Source organism: Perna viridis, chromosome 10 (assembly GCF_037379345.1).
Source record: "Perna viridis isolate PV_CMFRI_1.1 ecotype Kerala chromosome 10, ASM3737934v1, whole genome shotgun sequence".
In the NCBI taxonomy this organism is placed as follows: domain Eukaryota; kingdom Metazoa; phylum Mollusca; class Bivalvia; order Mytilida; family Mytilidae; genus Perna; species Perna viridis.
In genome coordinates this window covers 10051720-10072831 of record NC_142454.1, presented here as the reverse complement: position 1 = coordinate 10072831, position 21112 = coordinate 10051720, and the positions used below count along the sequence as shown (strand labels likewise).

Sequence of the window (21112 nt, the reverse complement as noted above, 5' to 3'; positions counted from 1 at the left end):
TGGTCTGTCTAAAAACACAAAAATAAATCCAACAAAATATTTACACTGGGCTTATGTACTTATTGCATTACTAAGCATCCATCAAAACTAGTAATGCAAAAATTGTTTGTGTACCTTTCTGCCTCAAAATCGCCAAATTTTACAACAGCGCCCCCCCCCCCAAAGATAACCTGCCATATGGTACTATGGTACAGCACTTGGACGGAATAAACTTCCCACTCATACCATATATCATTCCCCCATTCACCATTCCACATACCCGTTCCCCATCGAAAAATACCCATACTCATTGCATATTTCTTATCAAATACATGTATTTATATCATCAAATTAAACTTTATATTTTTTAATTCTTCAGCATTTAAAATGTTATTTATAATTAAATTTAATACATTTTTCATATCTATAAATACTTTAAAAACTAATTTTCCCATTCTCCCCATTCAATCCCCAATCCCCCCATGTAACATAGATTGGGAAGTTTTCTCCATTCAAGTACTGTCATCAGAATTAGATGTATCTGACATGTGATATTTGTATTACCTTCCTACTTCCTCTATTGGATGTTCATGGTTAGAGAAGCTGATATTTAACATGTTGTGTTGTTTGTAATACTTCTCCATAATGGCCTGGAATGTTTTAACAGTGTGTTCTGTGACACGACCCTCAACCAGGGCCTGTAGGAACAGATTAGTAGGGTCAGTTGAAGGTGTTGGATCGTTCAGTGATTCCTTGTCTTCCACTGGTGGAATGTGACGCTGCTCTGATGTTGGTGTAGTTCCTGAAAAAAATAATTGTAAATGTAATTTTTTTTAACAGAAATAAGAACTATCAATCCACAGTAATTTTATCATTCAATCTTTTTTCTCTTCACTTCCACAATTTTTTTACCTAAAATTGTTGCCATGTTTGGCATTTCAGCAATTTTTTTTCTGTATCTTTTGAAGTTCATTACTTACTTTGCTAGGTTTACAATGACAGCATGCATTTAATATTAATCTTCAACAACATATATGAATTTACATTCAAAGTAATTGATTTTTATGACACAAAGAATTATAGCCAGTTTGAAATACATTGTAGTGCAGCAAATTTCCTAATTTTTTTCAACATTTTAATGTTTATTTTCAATATAAGGTATAACAACTTCACAATGCTGAAGACATTTTAAGCAAAAAATCATCCATAAAAAAAGGCAAAAACATTTAAATATAGAGGACCAGCATACTATTTTGTAAAAGTAAGAGTGCAAAATTTGGTGCATCACAAAGTAATTTTTTTAATCTATCTACTTCATTCATCAAGAAGTATATAAATTTTTTAAGGAATAGAATTTAAAATCAACAATTAAAACTGAAAAAATGTATAGCAATTTTACCTCCAAAAAAGTATGATAATATGCAGGTTATAAAAATAATGTTTCCAAATGTCCAAACATGGTACATATTAGATATAGTTACCTGGTGTTGCAGTACAACTTCTCGTCTCCCCCTTCTCCTCTTCAAATTCCTTGTTAGGTTGTAGGACCTTCAGACCTCCAGCAAAGAATTCTGCCTTTAACCAGTGTTCGTTTTCTAACTCTTCCTGTGATAGTGAGGTACTCCTGGCCTGATAGGAGGAGTGTAGTCCCAGCAACATTCCAAGTGTCCTCTCCACATCCATAAGAGGTGAGGAAGCTGTGCTAGTGTCTGTTGATTGAACTACATCCTTCTCTGGCTGTAAAGGTAAAGCATGAATAAATCTCAGACTGTATTACAAAAGAAAAAATGTCATTGACAAGGGGATCTTGTAAAGCATTCAATGTGGATTTGCATAAATGGATACATTCTTATCAGCCCAAGTGTAGAAACCAAAAATTTCTTTCCTTAATTTGGAAAATATAATGAATTGAATCAGTTAAAAATATTATCTTAGGAACTAATGAGTTCCTGCATGAGAAATTGATTGATTGTTGGTTTACATCCTATGGTAGATATTTCATGCATTTCTGGATGAGAATGTCTGATAAATCAGCTTTGTACTAGTCTTACATGATGACCCACATTTTTATTGTCCTCTTTGAGGAATAATACTCACATCTAGATACTGCCCAACATAGTAAGACTGCATCATCTCTCTGGCTTCTGCAGAGTGGTGGTAGTTCTCAAAGGCCATTGTTGCATCACGAGCTGACACAAAATTATAGAAATATTAATGAAAATAAATACAGAACAAATATTAACCTGGTACATTTATACTTATAGATGTAGTTCATTATCTTAAGGTTGCATCATATGATGTATAAAACTGATTGATATTTAGTGTCAAAAAATGATTTAAGGAATCTTGATTTTTTTCCATATGGTATCAGATTCAATCTGAAATACAGAATATAACAATTTAACAGTGCATGTTCAAATATTTGGCAAAAAAATATTTACTAGCAAATTCCTCTAGTATAGGTTTTCCACATCTGGCATTGACCTTGAACTCCTGGACATCATAAACCTTCCCATGAATCACCACCCAGAGTCCACCATCTTTGTTGTGGTTCTCTAGATCTGCCTTCCTGATGGTCTGTACATCCTCTGATGTTTTCTGGCTGTATTTCTCCAATGAGTAACCTGTCCATTAAAAAGGGAAAATCACACATTTGGTCTCATGGTAAGTCAAACCTATCATTGTGCATACTCACTGTGAAGTCCCTTAGATGTGTTTCGTGTTTTCAGATTGGACTACAAAGAGAAACAAGAAGTTGCACATGTTGTTGTGCTGGGCATACCCCTACTTGTGCAGAAAGTTAACATTGGATATTGGATCATTTAGAGTGTATGCCCCATCAATATAAAGCCATACACCAAATTTGAAATCAATCCATCCATAGGGAACTGAGATGATATAAACATGGATGGACCTATACAGTTATTCTAATATACCACCCACTCGTTGAGTGGTGTATGAAAAATATTGAATGATGAAAGACAGCTCCAGGTTTCAAACTAATAACCTTACTTGTTATTCTTAAAAAATTGACAACAAATATGAAGAAGGCATTGAGCTAAAGATGTGAACAAAATGTCCATGAGACAACTGTCCAAGTAATCATGTAAAAATAAAACAAGCTAACACAGGGTATAATCTAGCCATTTATAAAGGTTACTACCCAAACTCACAACTAAGGGTAGGTTCTTGTGATACTTTTAAACAAATCTACACTTTTATATAAAACAACCAACAAATGTCAATATAAAAAAGGAACATAAAAATCCTAAATAATGGGAGAAGAAAACCAAGTTCCTGGCTTACAACAGAAATCTCTCGAGTCCTCTTGAGACCTTTACTTACTAAAAACACCTGGCCAAGCCAGATCTTCCTTGTCATCCCTGTCTAGACCAGGAGCCAGTTTATTGAAGTTGTCTACAATGTCTAACAAATGTTCCATGACTGGTACCACCTGGGAGGACTGGATCACTGTTGAATTCCTCAGTTGTAACAGAACAAGGCAAGATGACATCTCTGGGAGAAGTATACCTAATAATACAATTGTGAAGTACAAGTTAAAGTAAAGAATACATAGTTTTTTTTTAGACATCTGTCAAATTAGTGAAAAACTAGGTTCACATATTTTTAGAACAAAATAAGCAAAATAGTACAAAACTGAGCTTAAGACGTAAGCATCATAAAAATAAGTTGTATATGAACTATGGTTTTAGACCTGGTATTACCTGTTACATCTTTCTGTATAATCCTAGACACAGCAGAGAAATGCCGTGAGCTCATGTTGCCCAGACTGGCAGCAATAGGTAGAATGTCTGATACATGATTACACAACATAGTAATGTACTTCCTCAATAAAACAGAAGCACCCTGTAGCTCAAAATCTGAAAATTAAACCAAAATAAAATTGAGCTCATTCTTATTAATTTATTCAGTTTATTCACTACAATATTAACATGGTAGTAGACTTTCATTGTGTGTTAAGATTTTGGATATAGACCTTTTTGTGTTATGTGAGGGGTAGTTGATAAGCATGCATGACATATTTAGCAAAGGAATTTTCCTTGCAGAAGTGATTACTTAGCTTACTCACTGAATATCCCACATTTCTTTGGTTTTTTTAATTATTACCTTTTCTAAAATATTTTTGTGTCTAGAAAAATCAGTATCAATACTCATACATATATGTATTTTTTTATTTTTATAATTCACTGAATACATACAAAACTCTAAATTCAATGACCATGCAATGCCAATGGTAAAAAAAATCAATATTTTTTCTATTCAATATTGTCTACCTTTTTCTGAGCCAGTGCAGTCCTCATGAGGATATATATGTGACACAATTAGTCTCTGGACCTGTAGGAGGAGGTCTAGGGAGGGACTGGCATCTGTCAGGTCTGTGTCCTCAATCTTCAGGATGTTATCACCAGAGATACCGTATAATCTGGATGTTGTATGGGTGGAGGAATTCCTGAAATGGTCAAGTCAGTTTTAGGCTAGATTACCATAACATTTAAAAAAATGAAATAGTATGACAAGATGCTTGAATCAAATAATGTCAATCAAGCACACAAGAAACGGAAACTGTTATTACATGTAGCTTTGTTGGTGGAATAGCAATTTTCTTATTTTTTTCTTGCAGATATATATCAAATCATTGACAAAACCATCTAATGAAAAAATTTAAATCAATTATTTTTTTATGGACATTGGGGTACCCTTAACATATTGATTTTATTACTTGCTAGTTTTACCAACCATTTCAGTCATTTAAACATATTTCAGACTATCAATTTATGCAATTTAAATATTTTCACAGTTTTAAAAATTGTTTTTGCAAGTACTTTTTTTTTTGTGCTTATCTGTTTACCACAAAAATAGCAAAAATTAGATTACCATGAAAACACATATGTTTACAGAACATATTTTGCATTTCATGAGATCGATTCAATTTTGTGATCTTTTACTACATGATTTACATTCTCAATAGTCTGTATTTCTTAAGAACAGGACTTATTCACAGTGATTTATTATCTAATTCACTTAAAACATGTCAAATACCAAAGGTTGACAATAATGAATAAAAGTACTTACTCAAAGCTTAATTTATAATGATTCAATCATTTTTAATTATCATCAGTAATAAATCTATGTTTACTTATACAGTTGTTTGTACTAATGGCAATTCATGGTATCATACCTCAGCAGTTGTTGTATAAGCTGTAAGAGTGGTATGGTAGATCCTCCTTCATCACTGTCCCTCTCAGGGTTAGGTTCTAATAAATCAGCTTTAGTGCTAGGTTCTGATTTCTTGTCACTTTCCTTGTCCTTCAAACAATCCTTTTCTCTATCCTACGATACATGATTATTTGATTTCAAAAGAGAGAATTTTTTAGGCAGTTCAAGACTTAATAGAAAGTTTTACAACGATTTTTGACATTACAAGTAAAAAACTAAAGTATATATATACAAGTTTTTAGCAATATGTCCCCCACCGTCACAAAAAAAGTTGAAGTGCTTAAGTCCCATAACTCCTGTAAACTTCGTTGAATCAACTACAAATGGTGACTATCAATCCTACAAAATCTGTGTGAACAGATGGACAGACAAAAAGACACTCCATATAGTGGTTGGTGTAAAAAATATAGAAAAAAATATATTTCTTTGTATTTGCTTGTAAAGTAAAATGCTTGAGGCAATGTTAAGAGTTTGTAAGTAATAAATCACCTTCTTATCTTCTATTCCCTGAGCTTCCTTCCTGATAGCAGCATACAAAGCAGATTCTAAGCCTCCATCAGACATAAGACTACTGACTAACAGATCAGTCATAAATCTCTGCCCAGGGCTCATTGCTGTACAGTCTCGGTGCACTGAAAATAATTAAAAAGTTATAGAGAGCTGAATCTATCATCAAATTACCTTGAATAGGAATCATATTTCTATAATCAGCATATTAGATAGTTGAAAGATACAATATATTGATAAATTAAAACAGTTTCAAGATAGTATGTTGACTACCTCTTGTGTTTATGCTATGGTGGATAAGAGTACCAAGTTTTAGAAAAGAAAAATAGTTCTACAAACCTCCTGCAGAAAGAAGAGATGACAGTGCTCTTGCTCTTTCTTCAGCAGTTGGTAATAAGATAGACCACCCACTCTGTAAAGCATTCTGGGCAGCAGATTGGACAGTACTGACAACACCTTGGTTACTGGCAAGGGAAACAACTCGCTGCTTCAGACTGGTTGCCAGGGGACTACCTATACCAAGCCCTAAGGAGTCTAAGTACTCAGTCTGGGAAATGGCTGCATGTAGCTGGAAAATAATAATGTCAATATTTCGTATACAAATATTACATATACACAGAAAAATTACATTAACAATTGGATGTTTGAAACATCCTCACTACTATTTATTTAAACTTCTCAATCACTTGTATGCATTTTATATAATTCATCAATCCAAATTTTGATTGGGACTAAACTGCAACCTCTCTCATATTATTTGGGCATAGTCACAAAGGTACTTTGCTAACATTTATTTTTTTTTATTCAATGTACTGGTGATCTTGAAGTAACTTCATTAATTAATGAATTAACCAGCAATAAAACTATTCCAAAGTTCTTACCTGCAAATTGAGCAGATTTAAACCAGCAACAGCAATACATTCTTTGTCCTGTGGAGGGGGCCAGTCAGATCGACCATCCATCCCCTCACAAACATCAGCGAGAAGCTCATCTAACTGTTCAAATGTTGATTTGCACACATCTACGACAAATGGGATCCTTCCACTGATCATTGTCTGTCCTCCAGAGGACCAGGAAAATGTCTGGAAAATACCAATACTTTTGATTTGCTCATCTCAAAAAATCAACATCCTTCCTCAATTATATGTTATCATACCTTGAAACAGTAAATTGAACAGTAATATTCTCCAATTATTTCAATGCATATATCAGAATATTTATACTGGTATATAAATACTATCTGGGTGTACTTCTATGACTTATTGAAATATTTGAAGTGATTGCTTTGGGGCAACAATGAAAATATAAAATTTTCATTTTCATGATAATTGGCAAGGGTAGACACACACACAGTCTGACATTATTAAAAGTAATCTGCAGTAAACTAATAAATTACCTGATTAGGACCACAGGAGGCTCCAATTATATTCTTCCCATCCAGTCCTGACAGAATTGTTGGTGTTGATCTGCAGTTAGATGAAGGGTCCCCAAGTTGTCCATGATCATTACGTCCCCAACCATACAACTCTCCATCCTCTGTAATAGCTACACAATGCATGGAACCAATGGCAATGTTAATCACTTTCTTTCCTGACAGAGTCTCGATCTGTTTTGGATGGCGGACATGTTCATCTGTACCATGGCCTAATCTATAATTGTCTCCCTTTCCCCTATAAAATCAATATAAATTATTTTACTTCGTCTGTATGGGCTTTAATCTATTCTATATTGACTACAACAACAAGTGTCAAAACTCAAAACAAGTAAGCATTTTCAAACAAGCTTGTTTAATTATACAATAGCCAAGTACACATGTAATAATAAACGGATAAATTGATCTTCATATCTGACATGTGTAGCATTTATACTGCACTTATTTTCTTTATACATAAGTCAGACAGCACATTACTTCATGAGTTTAAAAAAAGCATACAAAAAAAATGATTGTATGCAATTGCGGTAAACACTAAAAACAAGCCTATAATAGAACTATGCAAAAATGTTGTAGGATTGTAAATGCAATAATCATATCATTTTTTCTTTCATTCAGATAATGAAATAACACTTAGGTTTAAAGTGACAAAATCACAATAATTTTTAATAATAACAGATCTTACCAAGAGAACACAGCCCCAGACTTTGTTTGAGCCAGACTGAATTGAGCTCCACAGTAGACTTTACATATCTCCTGTCCTATCAACTTTTCCACAATCTTAGGAGACTTTGATCCATCACTTCCTCCACGACCAAGTTTACCATAGTCTCCATCTCCCCAGGTGTACACAGCTCCTGTTAATATATACAGTTTCTAATGACATAAAATACTGTGCCAGTGAGACTTCTACAGTTTTAAATTCTTTCATATTCATATTTTTAAGTAATATATTCATTTCTTCCCACTTACTACATTCTATGGCAGTAAAACATATGAAAAGTTTCCAAACTAACTTAAGAAGGTAGGTAAGGGATATAACTCTTGAAATCATGAATATGTTTGTATTGTATTTAATTTCATCAAAGCCTGTGAAGAATTCCTTTGAGACAGCATAAAAACAATCCAAGTTACCAAGTTTACAAAAACATACCAATGCTTTGTAAGAGTTATGTCTACCTCTGTAAAGCCTACATTAAATTGTGCTTACCAGTGTCAGATACAGCTACTGTATGTGCATCACCACTTCCACAGGCTATATCAATAATCCTATGACCTCTCAACCCTTTAACCATTGTAGGTTCACTGACATCATCACTGGTTCCATGACCCAGGCGGCCATAATTACCACGTCCCCAAGTGTAAAGTTCACCACTTCCTGTGATGGCAGCACTGTAGGTACTTCCACATGAAATTTGTGTCACCTGTTTACCAGATAACAATTTGATCAATGTTGGTTCTTCTCTAGTTCTGTAAAAAATAAATTGGTAAGAATTAAGATCTTAATAAACTGATCTTGAGAAAAGACCTAAACATTAAGTAAAAATAAGTACATATAATTGTTTTTATATATCATACTAAGTCTACAATCTGAAGAACCATTATCACTGCTTTTTTTGTTTGCTTGATATGCTAATCAACTTGAACACTAATAACTTACATGCAGTCTCCATGACCAAGCCTGCCTCCATCACCATTGCCCCAAGAGAAGACCTCGCTGTCATTGGTAAGAGCTAGGTAATGTCTACCATCTGGGTGGGTTGCTATCTTTACTACAGTACGATCTCCAAAACCATTCACTATCTGCATGGACTGAAATAAAGCAATTGTAGATTTGAATTTATGATGAATGTTAACAATGGGTTATTGCAAATTTCCTTTTGTAAATTGTAAAACATCAGAGAGGAACTTATTGACAGATGTATATTTTTTTCTTTATGGCATGCAGTATCAAAAGTACAAAAGTTATGAAAGAGTTTATAACTTTCAATTAACTATAAAAAATCTAAATCATGCCTCAAACTGTTCTAGAAGTTTTGTTTGTCTTAAAGATAAAGCAGGGTGATTCCAATAAACCACCCACTGTCTTATCAGGGTCGGGTATAATGATGAACAAAGATGTCTTTTGAACACTTATAACTGATTGACTGACTGTTGATTGATTATGGTTTAACATCCTATGGCATATAATTCATGCATCTCAGGACGACAACAATTGACCAATCAAACAAACCCTACTTTGTACTAGTCCAACACGCTGAGTTGGATCTTTAGTGTGCTAGTTCACAGAAACAACAACCCACAGGTAGATATGTCACCTCACTAAGACACACTATTCTGACTCAAATCCTACTTTGTACTAGTCCAACACGCTGAGTTGGATCTTTAGTGTGCTAGTTCACAGAAGCAACAACCCACAGGTAGGTATGTCACCTCACTAAGACATACTATTCTGACTCAAATCCTACTTTGTACTAGTCCAACACGCTGAGTTGGATCTTTAGTGTGCTAGTTCACAGAAGCAACAACCTACAGGTAGGTATGTCACCTCACTAAGACACTATTCTGACTCAAAGCCAACCAGTTGTCATTCTACCCCCTTATACTGCATGCTTGGCCGAGAAATAGCAACTACCAATTTGAAAGTCTTCGGCGTAATTTGGCTGAGGAGCGAACCCATGCACTTATAACTGTGAAATCCTATACAATTGAGCAGAAAACACATATTATTAACATACAGGATTATCAGCTGAGTAGTACATCATGAAGACTTTTCCATTCTTTGCCAGGACCAACATACACCTCTCAGCACATGCTACTTCACACACGCCTCCTACATCATTGAAAAATTCCAAAACATGTGGTCCTTGTCCAGTGCTGCCACCTAGCCATGACAACCAGCCCCAGCCAATCACTTCTTGGTTTAAACTATTCCTAGAAGACTGAAACCAAAAAAATCAATATGTAGCATATTCATTACAAAACATTTTAATATCTAATCTCAGGTCCTAATTCCATATTAATTTACTGTTTTTCTGATTTGCTTCTACATCAATACTGTTCCATTCTCAGAAAAAGGAGACTGTCCATGTAATGTTTTGACCTCTGACCTATAACCTTCTTATTTGTCAAAGACTTGTAAAAATATGTAGTTGAAGGATGTCAAACTTAAAAATATAAAGTTGAGGGAATGACAAACTGGCACATTATGTGAGGATAAGATGTATGACCTTCAGTCCTTAACTACATACCTTTACTTAGTAAATGTTGTGGTATTGGCAGAAAAACTAGACAGAGTTCATGTTGATTAGACATTACAACCATTTCTTTTGTATATGACTTGGAAGAAGACAAGTTTTAAAGAGTATGTATGTATGACATAATGACCTATGACCTTACCTTTTGTGAATGATTTGGTGGTAGACAAGTTTTAATGATTGTGTATGGATAACATTATGACCTATGACCTCACCTTTTGTGAATGATTTGGTGGTAGATAGGGTTGACAAAGTCTATCAAGATGTGAGATAATAACAACAGCACACTGTCTCAGATCTACTGGTAAGTTGTAATCCTCAGGGTAGGTTAAGTACCGAAGAAAACATTCTGTAGGACTTATTCCATACAATTCATTCTGAAATAAGCAAAGCATGGTTTAATTGTGGTCATTGTTAATAGCTTGGAGATTACATCATCAACTTTGTCTGGTGTAAAATTTATAATAATTACTGTAAAGTCAAAATAACTGTGTGCATTGATCATTGGGATGTTGTCATTTAGTCAGAAAATTTTTTTTTGCAATATTCAGACACAGTGTAAAAAAAATTCCTAATACCAGTATTAATCATTGCAATATAAAGTCAGACAATTATTTTTTAATAATAAAAAATTGAAATAATTTCCGAATTAACAGTGTATATTTTCATTTTACATGCTTAATGCAAATTTTATAACTGTAACAAAATAACAATAGTTATACTGTTTCAAACTATTAATTTTCTACTATTGTCGAAAACCCTGAATCATTTGGTGTACATTTATGTCATAGGAACATAGCTGGCCAAATCATTTATTGTCTTCAGAATTGGTAACAACATACCTCATTCCATTTGGGAGGTTCAATAGCTCTGGATTTAGCACTCTGTATTTTCTCGTAACGTTTGAGTATTGGTATGAGTGGAGCAGAGTTCAGACTACTACTAACTCGATTGTCAAACTCATGGTTGCTGTTATTCCACAGATTTAGAAGGAGTAGAACTGATCCAAGGACAGAGCTCAGAGATCCTCGCTGTATTGACAACTCTAACAGTAATGATAGAGCTATCTGTTGGTCTTGTACTGGGATTTTACTTGAGCCTCTAGCACTAGCACTCCCATTTAAATCACTTCAATAAAAAGTTTTCAAAACATAAGTCAAAATTTAAAGCAATCATCTGCTGGAAGTTTCAAGCTTACCGAAGTTTAAATAATTAATAAAAAATATTAGAAGTTAGATTTCTATTGTATAAGATTAAAATATACTGATGAAATTGATCAGAAACATGAGTCTTCCATTAATATCAGCCTATAAAACAAAATATTAAGAAGCAAATTTATACATCATGATATGCTTAAAGCTTCAAACAGCATCTTATGTCATAATTCACTTGAGATGCTGCCGATAGCCCTTCGAGAAATGGAAAGAATCTTGCAATATTGGAAAAAAGTGAGTGATTTTAGGCAACTTTATCTGATTGACAAAAGATTTTTTATTTGAATATTGGCAAGAATTTCAAAAGACCTGTCTGCAGCAGTTAGTAAGAGAAGAAACGAAGGCCTGTCACTGTGTGGAGCTTAGACATCATCATGGAATACATTATACCATACTGAGTAAGTATAACAAAGATAACAAATGGATATTAAATGAACAGCTATATATAAACACTTAATTTTCCCCTAAATACATACCCTCCAACAACAGAATGAAGGAATTTAGTTGCTCTGTCAACCACCTCGATCCATACTCCAGAGACAGATCCTTCCTCAAACAGGGTAGCCTCCGGGAGGGACTGTAGGGCCTCTAAAGATTCCAATAGCAGTTCACTACACAGGTCAGCATCCTCTCCAGATCTCCACGCACGACGAAGAAAAGCAAAGGCAAAACTCAAAGCAGCTCTAGATCCTACTCTAGCTAATCCCATTGTAGCTTTCTCTACTGGCTTGGAGGAGCTGGGGAATATAATTATCTTATCTAACAAAATATAAAGTATTTAAGAGTTTACTCTCAGAACTTATTTTTGAACTTAGTCAGAAATGTTTCAATACTGATAGGAAAGGTGACCTGTTTAAGGAGGTAGACCTAGGTTAAAGGACACAACTCTTACAAATCATTGGAATGTTTGTATTCACCATTTACAACCTAATGTAAGCATCAAAGTAACTTGGACTGATTTCATTCTGTTTCAAATGAAAGCTTGGTATACTTTGGTGATATTGAATATGATACAAACATATCACTGATTTCAAGAGTTATGTCCTTTACCCTAGGTCTACCTCCTTTCACTGCCTTTTTTGAAAAATTAAAATTATTTATAGCTCTGAAAAGAAAGCTTTTGATGTATTGTTTATATAAATACATCAAACAAAAAGCAAAAATAGAGTTAAGATCTATTAATGGTATTTCATTTTGAACAAAAACTACACATAAGCAGCAATACTGTGAACAGTGAAATTTTTGCAACAGTTCGTTTTTTTTTAATATTTTCTCGGTTTGACCTGAATAAATATGAAAATCCAACTATCCTGAATATTTTCATTGAAGAACATTGTATCAGAATTTGAGGAACAATTGCAAATTTTAAAATGGGAAAGTAGAATGACCATACCAGCCATGGAAAGAGGGTGCGAAAAATTTTCCGTTTACAGAAGAGCAATCAAGAATTGGAAATTTAACCTTATAATTAGTACTTAAACAACAGAACTAATTTTTAAATTTTTCATTAAGTTATGAAAAGATTCATTAATTTTCTATTTATAGCACTTTGATATATATATGTCAAGTAACAAGGTTATAGAAGGTATGGACAATCTAAGATTTGAAAATAAAATGGCTAGTTAGGATGTTATCTGCCTTTATCATAGCAATGCTGCAAACTGCTTTGTTCTCAAAGTTTCTATCAAACCACTGATATGGAAAAAAAGCCAGTTGATCTCCCATTAAAGCAAGCTGACTCACCTTTTCTGCTTACTAAGGTTAGTCTGATTGGTCTGACTTTTCTTAGAGGGGGCTCTTCCTTCCACTGGAGTCTGTCGTCCGAGGGCTACAAAGTACCTCTCTAGTACAGCCAGCCTCTGTTGTAGACGTGTCACAGAGAGGGAAGAGCAAGCTGCCTCTGTACATAGTTTCAGGTTCTCATGCAGCAAGGCTTCAAGGCATTCTTTTAACTGGGTTGTATCTGGATTAAAGCAATTAATTTTTCAAGCTGACTAGTTGTTTGAAATGAATAAGCAAGATGAACTATAATGTATATAGTTTAATGTAAGATATTTTGCTTGCTGTAAAAGGAATAGTAGGTAAACAAGTTCAAAATAAAGACTAAACATGATTTAAAAAATTTATATTCTTTCCTAATCATGGTTATTATGGTGTAAAGATGTTGAATTTAAAGAAAGGATTTCTATAATAAATTTAAAGTGAGTGTACTGTAAGTATTTATTTTCTGTATGGATACCAGATTTTTAAACTTTATATACCTACCATAAGGTTTCATTTACATTATGTCCTACTAAATGAAGACAAGTGTAAATAATCCTTTTTCAATGAATCTGTTAATTTCAAAAACTGTCATTTGTTGTAGAAACAACAATCTTTTTTATGCTTCTTTGCATCTTAAGTTTAATATTGTATGAGCAATGGCTCAATAGTGATACCCCCGCATTCAATCATAATATAAGATAAAATAAACAATCGTAATATAAGGAAAATAAACAAAGTCCTTAGTAAACATTATGTTATCAATTTTTTGTTCAAAAATGGATCCCACTATATGGCATATCTACAGGAAGAATGTGTTAAAATTTCAAACCACTGTGATGAGTAGTAGCTGAGAAAACTGTGACAGAAAGGAAAAAAATTGTTACTGATGGACAGACAGACAAGGGTTAAATAGCATATCTCTTCTCCTTTGAAGCGAGGGTATAACTATGATATCAAATCAATGGTAGTCATTATGAGGTATATAAAGGTAATTCATTTATTTCTTATCATATGATACCTGGTTGTGGTCCCCATGTCCATGAGTCTATGATCTGATTGGAGGAAAACTTTGGTCTCTTTGCCTCCTCCAGTTGATTTTCTTCGTCTTCTTTGTCGAGTTTCTGACATGGTGGACAGTTACAGCCGTTATCTGGCCCACAATGTCCATCACAACAACTACATGATAACACTTTCATACCACAGTAATACAACCCTGTTTTTCCTGTAAAGAGAAAGGCAAATGATAATAATAACACTTAAATTCTACAAATTCATAGCAGATACATATCCACACTTCAATATAAAGGCCTTAAATCCAGACATTCAATGTCAAAAACCTTTGAAAATGCATGTTCTCAACAAAATCTAGTAATTTATAAAATGAATCATAAAAAAACCCTTCCTTACTCTTCACATTACTGAGGGATACAGAAAAATGGCACAAAGTTATATAAAGTGGTAAACCAGCATTGCTTCATCAAAACAAAGACATGAGCTTCTTTGAGGTTTGCCTTCCTTTTAACATGTAAACATTGGTTGTTTTGACATACTTCTGATGCTCTGTCAGCACAGTGACCCTCCCTCAAAGGTTATACTCATTCAGACTGTTTAGAAAAGCTTTAAAATTTATGCCTGAGCCATGGAATCTTGTAACTCTTCACATCAAAGGTTTATTAAAAGAACTGCATACTATAGACTAATACACCACCTGTTTTTATCCATGTTAATTATAATAAACAAAGAGATGATCACTTCATTGTGGTTTGGTTTAACATTAAAACAAAAGTTGTATTGACATTGAGTGTGATCTGTTGATGTACTAGCTTAGTAACCAATAATTCTTTACTCTAATTACTGTTCTTTATTACAATCCTTACTCTGTAACCAATAATTCTTTACTGTAATTACTGTTCTTTATTACAATGTTCTGTTTTGTTTGTTTTTATTTTTTCCTGAATCATAACCTCAAAATAAATAATTACATACAGTGCTTTTAGATTAAAGTATAATTGAGTTAAAAAAATATATATACTTTCAATGTGCATCCAGGTTCATTATGGCAGGAATGAGAATTATATTTTTACCCCTAAACTGTTACCCACAGAGATAAAATAGATATATTTTAATCCAGTTAAGATTCCTTTGTCTCCTTATCTGGATGGCAGGAACACTGCTTTAACTTTTATAAGCCTCTAAGCCCTTCTAAAATAATCGATGAGTTGAACTCTACATCAATGATGTTTAACTATTAACACTAATCCTGCAACTAGGCTTTTTATCATATAGAAACAGGGGGGTCTAATAAACCATTGCTGGATAAATATCATTCCTGGTTTCATTTTAAGTAATAAAAAAAACTATCGCCATCTGACAGTTTCTTTAGCTCATGCAATAAAACTGACATTTTCTGACAATATTCATTTATTGGATATACGTTCATTATTGAGCTGCCTCATTTAATACTGATTCTCTCATGGGAAGTTTAGACAATACACAGAGTTGTTTGATAGGAAAAGACAATAAAGACAAAGCGTCAGTGAAGTCCTATATATGTTGATGCTCTAAAATATGAATGACTCAAAATCATTCTGTCGAGGGTGAAAGAAATGACATATGCAGTGAGAAAGTGATGTTTTAATTTTTAACACAGACACACATCTTATGGTAAAGGATCCAACAGGACAAGACATCACTGATTCAACAACATAGCCAGAGTATAATCAACAAAGTCAAAGTGTTATTTTTGTCCTATATAGACAAAGCTAACAATCATATAAATTTAAAACTAAAATGTGTTTACCATTAGCTATCAATAACCCCAACTAAGTAAGTAACCAACAGTACAGTGACTTAAAGACAGAATAAATATTTCTATTTCACAGGCACAAAAAGTAATCAATTACTGATCCAAGCTGATGGGTTAATTTATCAACTATAAATAAATATGAAAGCATTAGTGATATTTCTTGGTCAGAAATACTGTTGCGCTGCCAAATGATGTAACTGAACTGATGTAAAAGATGAATAAGAGCTGTGAGTGACCTCTTTCAGTTATACTCCCAGGTTACAGTATTATTAATCTGTAAAATCCTTAAGACAACTTATCTCCCTTTGAAAGCATTCAATTGGATCATATTGCTCCATGATATTCAACATTCATTTAAAATTTCATCAAAATTCACTGAGGTTCGGTTCTAAAAAATACCATAAATCATTCATTCCCCTATTCCCAATCTATCATAAAAGATACTTTTTTGTACTAATAGGATAATTAATTGGAAAGGGTGTATGACCAAAATATGATCATGTGTGCCAAAGAACAACTGATTTAACGAGGTTGTGGAACCAGTTACATTTATGCTTTCTTGGCACAAATGATCCCATTTTAGATTTTGGTTATTCATGATAAGAAACTGATTACCCTATTTATCACATAAATTTCCTCCATTACTCTTTTCTTTTTTTTTTTCAACATCAATTATAACTTTTGTGAACAGTGGATTGATATTCGTGTTGTGATGTTAGTGACGTTTTGGCAGAAGAAAGTCCAAGATAGATATAACCAAATTTGAATTATCAAAAGTTTTTACACAGGGAACATTCGGTAAATCCCTACTATCTATAAAATAATCATACCGTAATTTATCAACTCTAGCATTCAGGGAGCTAATTTAGCTGATGGTGACAGAAATGTAGACTACTACAATCAAAAGAGTAACTTAGCACATAAGCACCAAGATTAGAGCTACCAGGTACTTTGGCATCATTAATGTAATAATATTTCCATACATTCATTCTTCTCTGACACAGCAGGTCAGCTGATGGAAAGGGCAATAACTGTGTCAACTAATTAACTGACATGCCTTCTCCACTGACCTCAAAACACAGGCCCAGACATTAACAATAAATAAATAACACATTTGACCAATCAATCATCATTACATTGCTGAGCTTAATAGCCAAAGTCATGTTTTCTCAATTGCAAAGCACAACATGGTCAGCATACCATCAAATTATTGCTCTTTTTAAAGCCAGCAATTAATTATTAGAAATTGAGTACAAGGCCAATGCATATTATATCCTCCACTTCTATTCTGATATCTTTCATAAATATTTGGAGTTTCTTGGACAGGGTATACATAGCATAATATGCCTGTCATATGTCTGTCAAACCAAGGGTATTTAAAACTCCTGACTTTTCCCCTCTGGGCTTCAAATAATTTTTCACTAATGTATCATTGAGATTCTGTCTGTATTACAAGTAAAATGATAATTGTATTTGAATTAAAAAAGAAAAAAAAGAAGCATTTTATATCAAACCTCAAAACCACAAAGGTATGTCACAAATTACTATATCTTCAGAGTAGATTTTCAAACTAATAGCATTTACCTGCTGCAATTATGTAACTGCATTTGATTTGATACAAGCTTTTACACTTAACTGCTTTCTGCTATTAGATCTTTGAACTATGATATAAATATATTTCATTTCAAAGCTGTTCTATATCAAACAAAAAATGACATATGCACCTCAAACACTCAAAATCAACTTTTCAATTAGCATGAAATATAAGAGAAAGTATTGGTATGAATAAGAGTCAAGCAGGGAATTAAAGGTCATGACAAAATGGTTCTAGAAATAAAACAATGTTACATTTACAGGAAGGACATTACAGGTAATGTTTTTTTTTCTCTTTTCAGTCTTCTGTAGGACTTCAGTGGTTCAATTCATGTATTTTTTTTCACCTGCAAAATTTAGTAATGTTTATAACTTTAGAGAACGTTATATGAAATAACCTGGTTAGGGACAGTTTATTGAATTAACCTGGTTTGGGACAGTTTATTGAAATAACCTGGTTAGGGACAGTTTAATGAAATAACCTGGTTTTGGGACAGTCTATTGAAATAACCGGGTTTGGGACAGTCTATTGAAATAATATGGTTTGGGACAGTCTATTGAAATAACCTGGTTAGGGACAGTCTATTGAAATAACCTGGTTTGGGAGGGTTTATTGAAATAACCTGGTTAGGAACAGTTTAATGAAATAACCTGCTTTGGGACAGTTTATTGAAATAACCAGGTTTGGGACAGTCTATTGAAATAACCAGATTTGGGACAGTTTATTGAAATAACCTGGTTAGGGACAGTTTATTGAATTAACCAGGTTTGGGACAGTTTATTGAAATAACCTGGTTTGGGACAGTTTATTGAAATAACCTGGTTAGGGACAGTTTAATGAAATAACCTGGTTTTGGGACAGTCTATTGAAATAACCGGGTTTGGGACAGTCTATTGAAATAATATGGTTTGGGACAGTCTATTGAAATAACCTGGTTAGGGACAGTCTATTGAAATAACCTGGTTTGGGAGAGTTTATTGAAATAACCTGGTTAGGGACAGTTTAATGAAATAACCTGCTTTGGGACAGTCTATTGAAATAACCAGGTTTGGGACAGTCTATTGAAATAACCTGGTTTGGAACAGTTTATTAAAATAACCTGGTTTAGGACAGTTTATTGAAATAACCTGGTTTGGGACAGTTTATACTTATAAACCTTGAAGCCTTGAAATACTAAAACATGTAAAAATTTCATTTGCAAGAATCTGACAAGAATCACCTTGCTAAATGCATATCTACATTTGATACCCAGCATTCATACAAAGGTTCATTAAAATTCATTAAACAGTTTCAGAGGAGTGGTGCTTACAAGTATTTGAAAGAGCATTCAAGTAAATATTTTTAAATTGATAAAGTTGAAAAAGTAATTATAATTTTGCACTTTTTCTTAAGTTACAGAAGCAATAATAAATTTTCAACATGCACAGAAAAAAAAAAGCATAAATTTGTAGGTAAGTGTTTTTACACTGAAGTACCACTGAAATCTACCACTATCTCTGAAAACCTGATAAAACTTTACCAAAAGTACAAATTCAACATTAAGTCATATAGTTTTTCTACTTTTCTGTTCAGTATCTATGGAAAAAACATCAGTGTTTATTTTTGTAAATTCTATTAAACTGTAATTAGGGAATACTTCCAGAAATAAGTAATTTATACTATTCCATTCAATACTCTGACGACTTTCATGCTGTTTCTATCATAGCACCTGATTGCCTAAGCAGTCATTGTTATGACTGGTATTATCATTTAATTACAAAGATCAACAGTGCATGTGACCTGAGATTCATTATCTTATTCATTTACCTAGTTCTATACTGTAAAATTACTTGGGTGCCAGAATAAGTGGTCCTAAGTCAAACCAATTGTTGAAATTTTTGTTGAAAAGCAAAATTTTGCCCAAACCATGAAGATATGCACATGTTCCTTCAAATGTAAGAACCCCTTCAGTAGAATAGAAGCACCAAAATTAAAAAGTGTTAAAAGGGTTCACCTTAAAACAATGGTACAGGACAGGGTTCACCTTGGGGCAGTCATACCGGACAGGATTCACCTTGGGATAATGGTACAGGGTAAGGTTCACCTTGGGACAGAGGTACAAGGCAGGGTTCTTCTTGGGGCAGTGGTAACGGACAGGGTTCATCTTCAGGCAGTGGTACAGGCCAAGGTTCACCTTGGGACAGTGGTACAGGGTGGGTTCACCTGGGGACAGTGGAACAGGGCAGGGTTCACCTTGGGGCAGTGGTACAGGACAAGGCTCACCTTGGGAAATTGGTACAGGGAAGGGTTCACCTTAGGACAGTGGTTCAGGGCCGGGTAAGTATACAGCAACCTTCAGGAGACAATGATGAAGACATTTTAGGTGATCAACCTACAGAATGATTTTGTAATTACTGACAGAATACAACAGGTGCATTGTGAATTTATCTGAAAACAATATTTGGATTAAAACTGGAAGAATATTTACATAACACATTTATGATCTTGTAGTTATTAAAAATTTCAAAAATAACCAAAATTACCACCAAGATGCCTTAATAAAGCAGATGGAAATATGTCTTTAATCTTTCAGATTACTGGTACTTGCCAAAATTTCAATTCCTGGATCCTAACTTCAAATATATACTGAAACTGGTCTCTGTGTACCCATGTAACAGAAGCAATAAAATTTATTTTGATCAATGAACTGATGCCAAACACTGATCTTTTGTATGTTATCAGTATCTGAAGTTGATAAGGAGTAATGAAAGGAGATTTGATACTCAATTAATGAATCCATTTGTCTTACGTCTTACATCAGTAAAGAAAGATCACTGATATAACTTAAACCTTTCAGCTTTTCACATGAGAGAAGGGCCCTATCAAACAATCACTATGACACAGAAAGATAATGTGATAGTTAAGGTAAATAAAAGAATATTAATGTCTTGAAGTGTCCAAACCTGCATACTGTGAAGATAAGTGTAAGAGTTATCTGCTCTTGAAATGTTCATTTTCAGTGCATTATAACGAAATTATAATGCAATGTACCAACATGATATGGAAAATATTGTCTTTTTCCATGATTTTGATGGTGTAAATAGTCAAATTACACTATGAAAATGATGGGGTTTTTTTTATACCATGTTTCAACCACTGCCTGATTCTTACAGAGACTGACACTTAAAAATACAATGGACAGTGACATCTAAATGACATAAATGTTGGTTTTGCTTTGAAGAGAATGTACAGAACAACACAAATACAAGAAAATGTGTTGACACTGAACACCTATCAGAATCATTTAATTTCAATCAATAAATATCATGATATCTGGTTCAT

General features: G+C 33.5%; 1 protein-coding gene across 5 annotated transcripts in view; it reads right to left on the bottom strand.

The window, feature by feature from the left end:
* The window catches only part of LOC148604466 (E3 ubiquitin-protein ligase HERC2-like), an 89901-nt gene that overhangs the window by 49836 nt on the left and 18953 nt on the right, over positions 1–21112 (bottom strand). For 4 of the 5 annotated variants that reach the window (XM_088550446.1, XM_088550448.1, XM_088550447.1 and 1 more), the window contains 21 exons: positions 14410–14613; positions 13371–13590; positions 12104–12364; positions 11256–11541; positions 10629–10790; positions 9895–10098; positions 8817–8968; positions 8367–8626; positions 7842–8013; positions 7121–7394; positions 6606–6806; positions 6064–6292; positions 5707–5849; positions 5180–5331; positions 4275–4450; positions 3705–3860; positions 3325–3510; positions 2421–2603; positions 2077–2168; positions 1461–1716; positions 544–781 (listed from right to left, as the gene is read on the bottom strand). In XM_088550446.1, the coding sequence (XP_088406572.1) occupies positions 544–781; positions 1461–1716; positions 2077–2168; positions 2421–2603; positions 3325–3510; positions 3705–3860; positions 4275–4450; positions 5180–5331; positions 5707–5849; positions 6064–6292; positions 6606–6806; positions 7121–7394; positions 7842–8013; positions 8367–8626; positions 8817–8968; positions 9895–10098; positions 10629–10790; positions 11256–11541; positions 12104–12364; positions 13371–13590; positions 14410–14613 (4207 nt within the window). The other variant, XM_088550450.1, reaches the window with a different exon arrangement.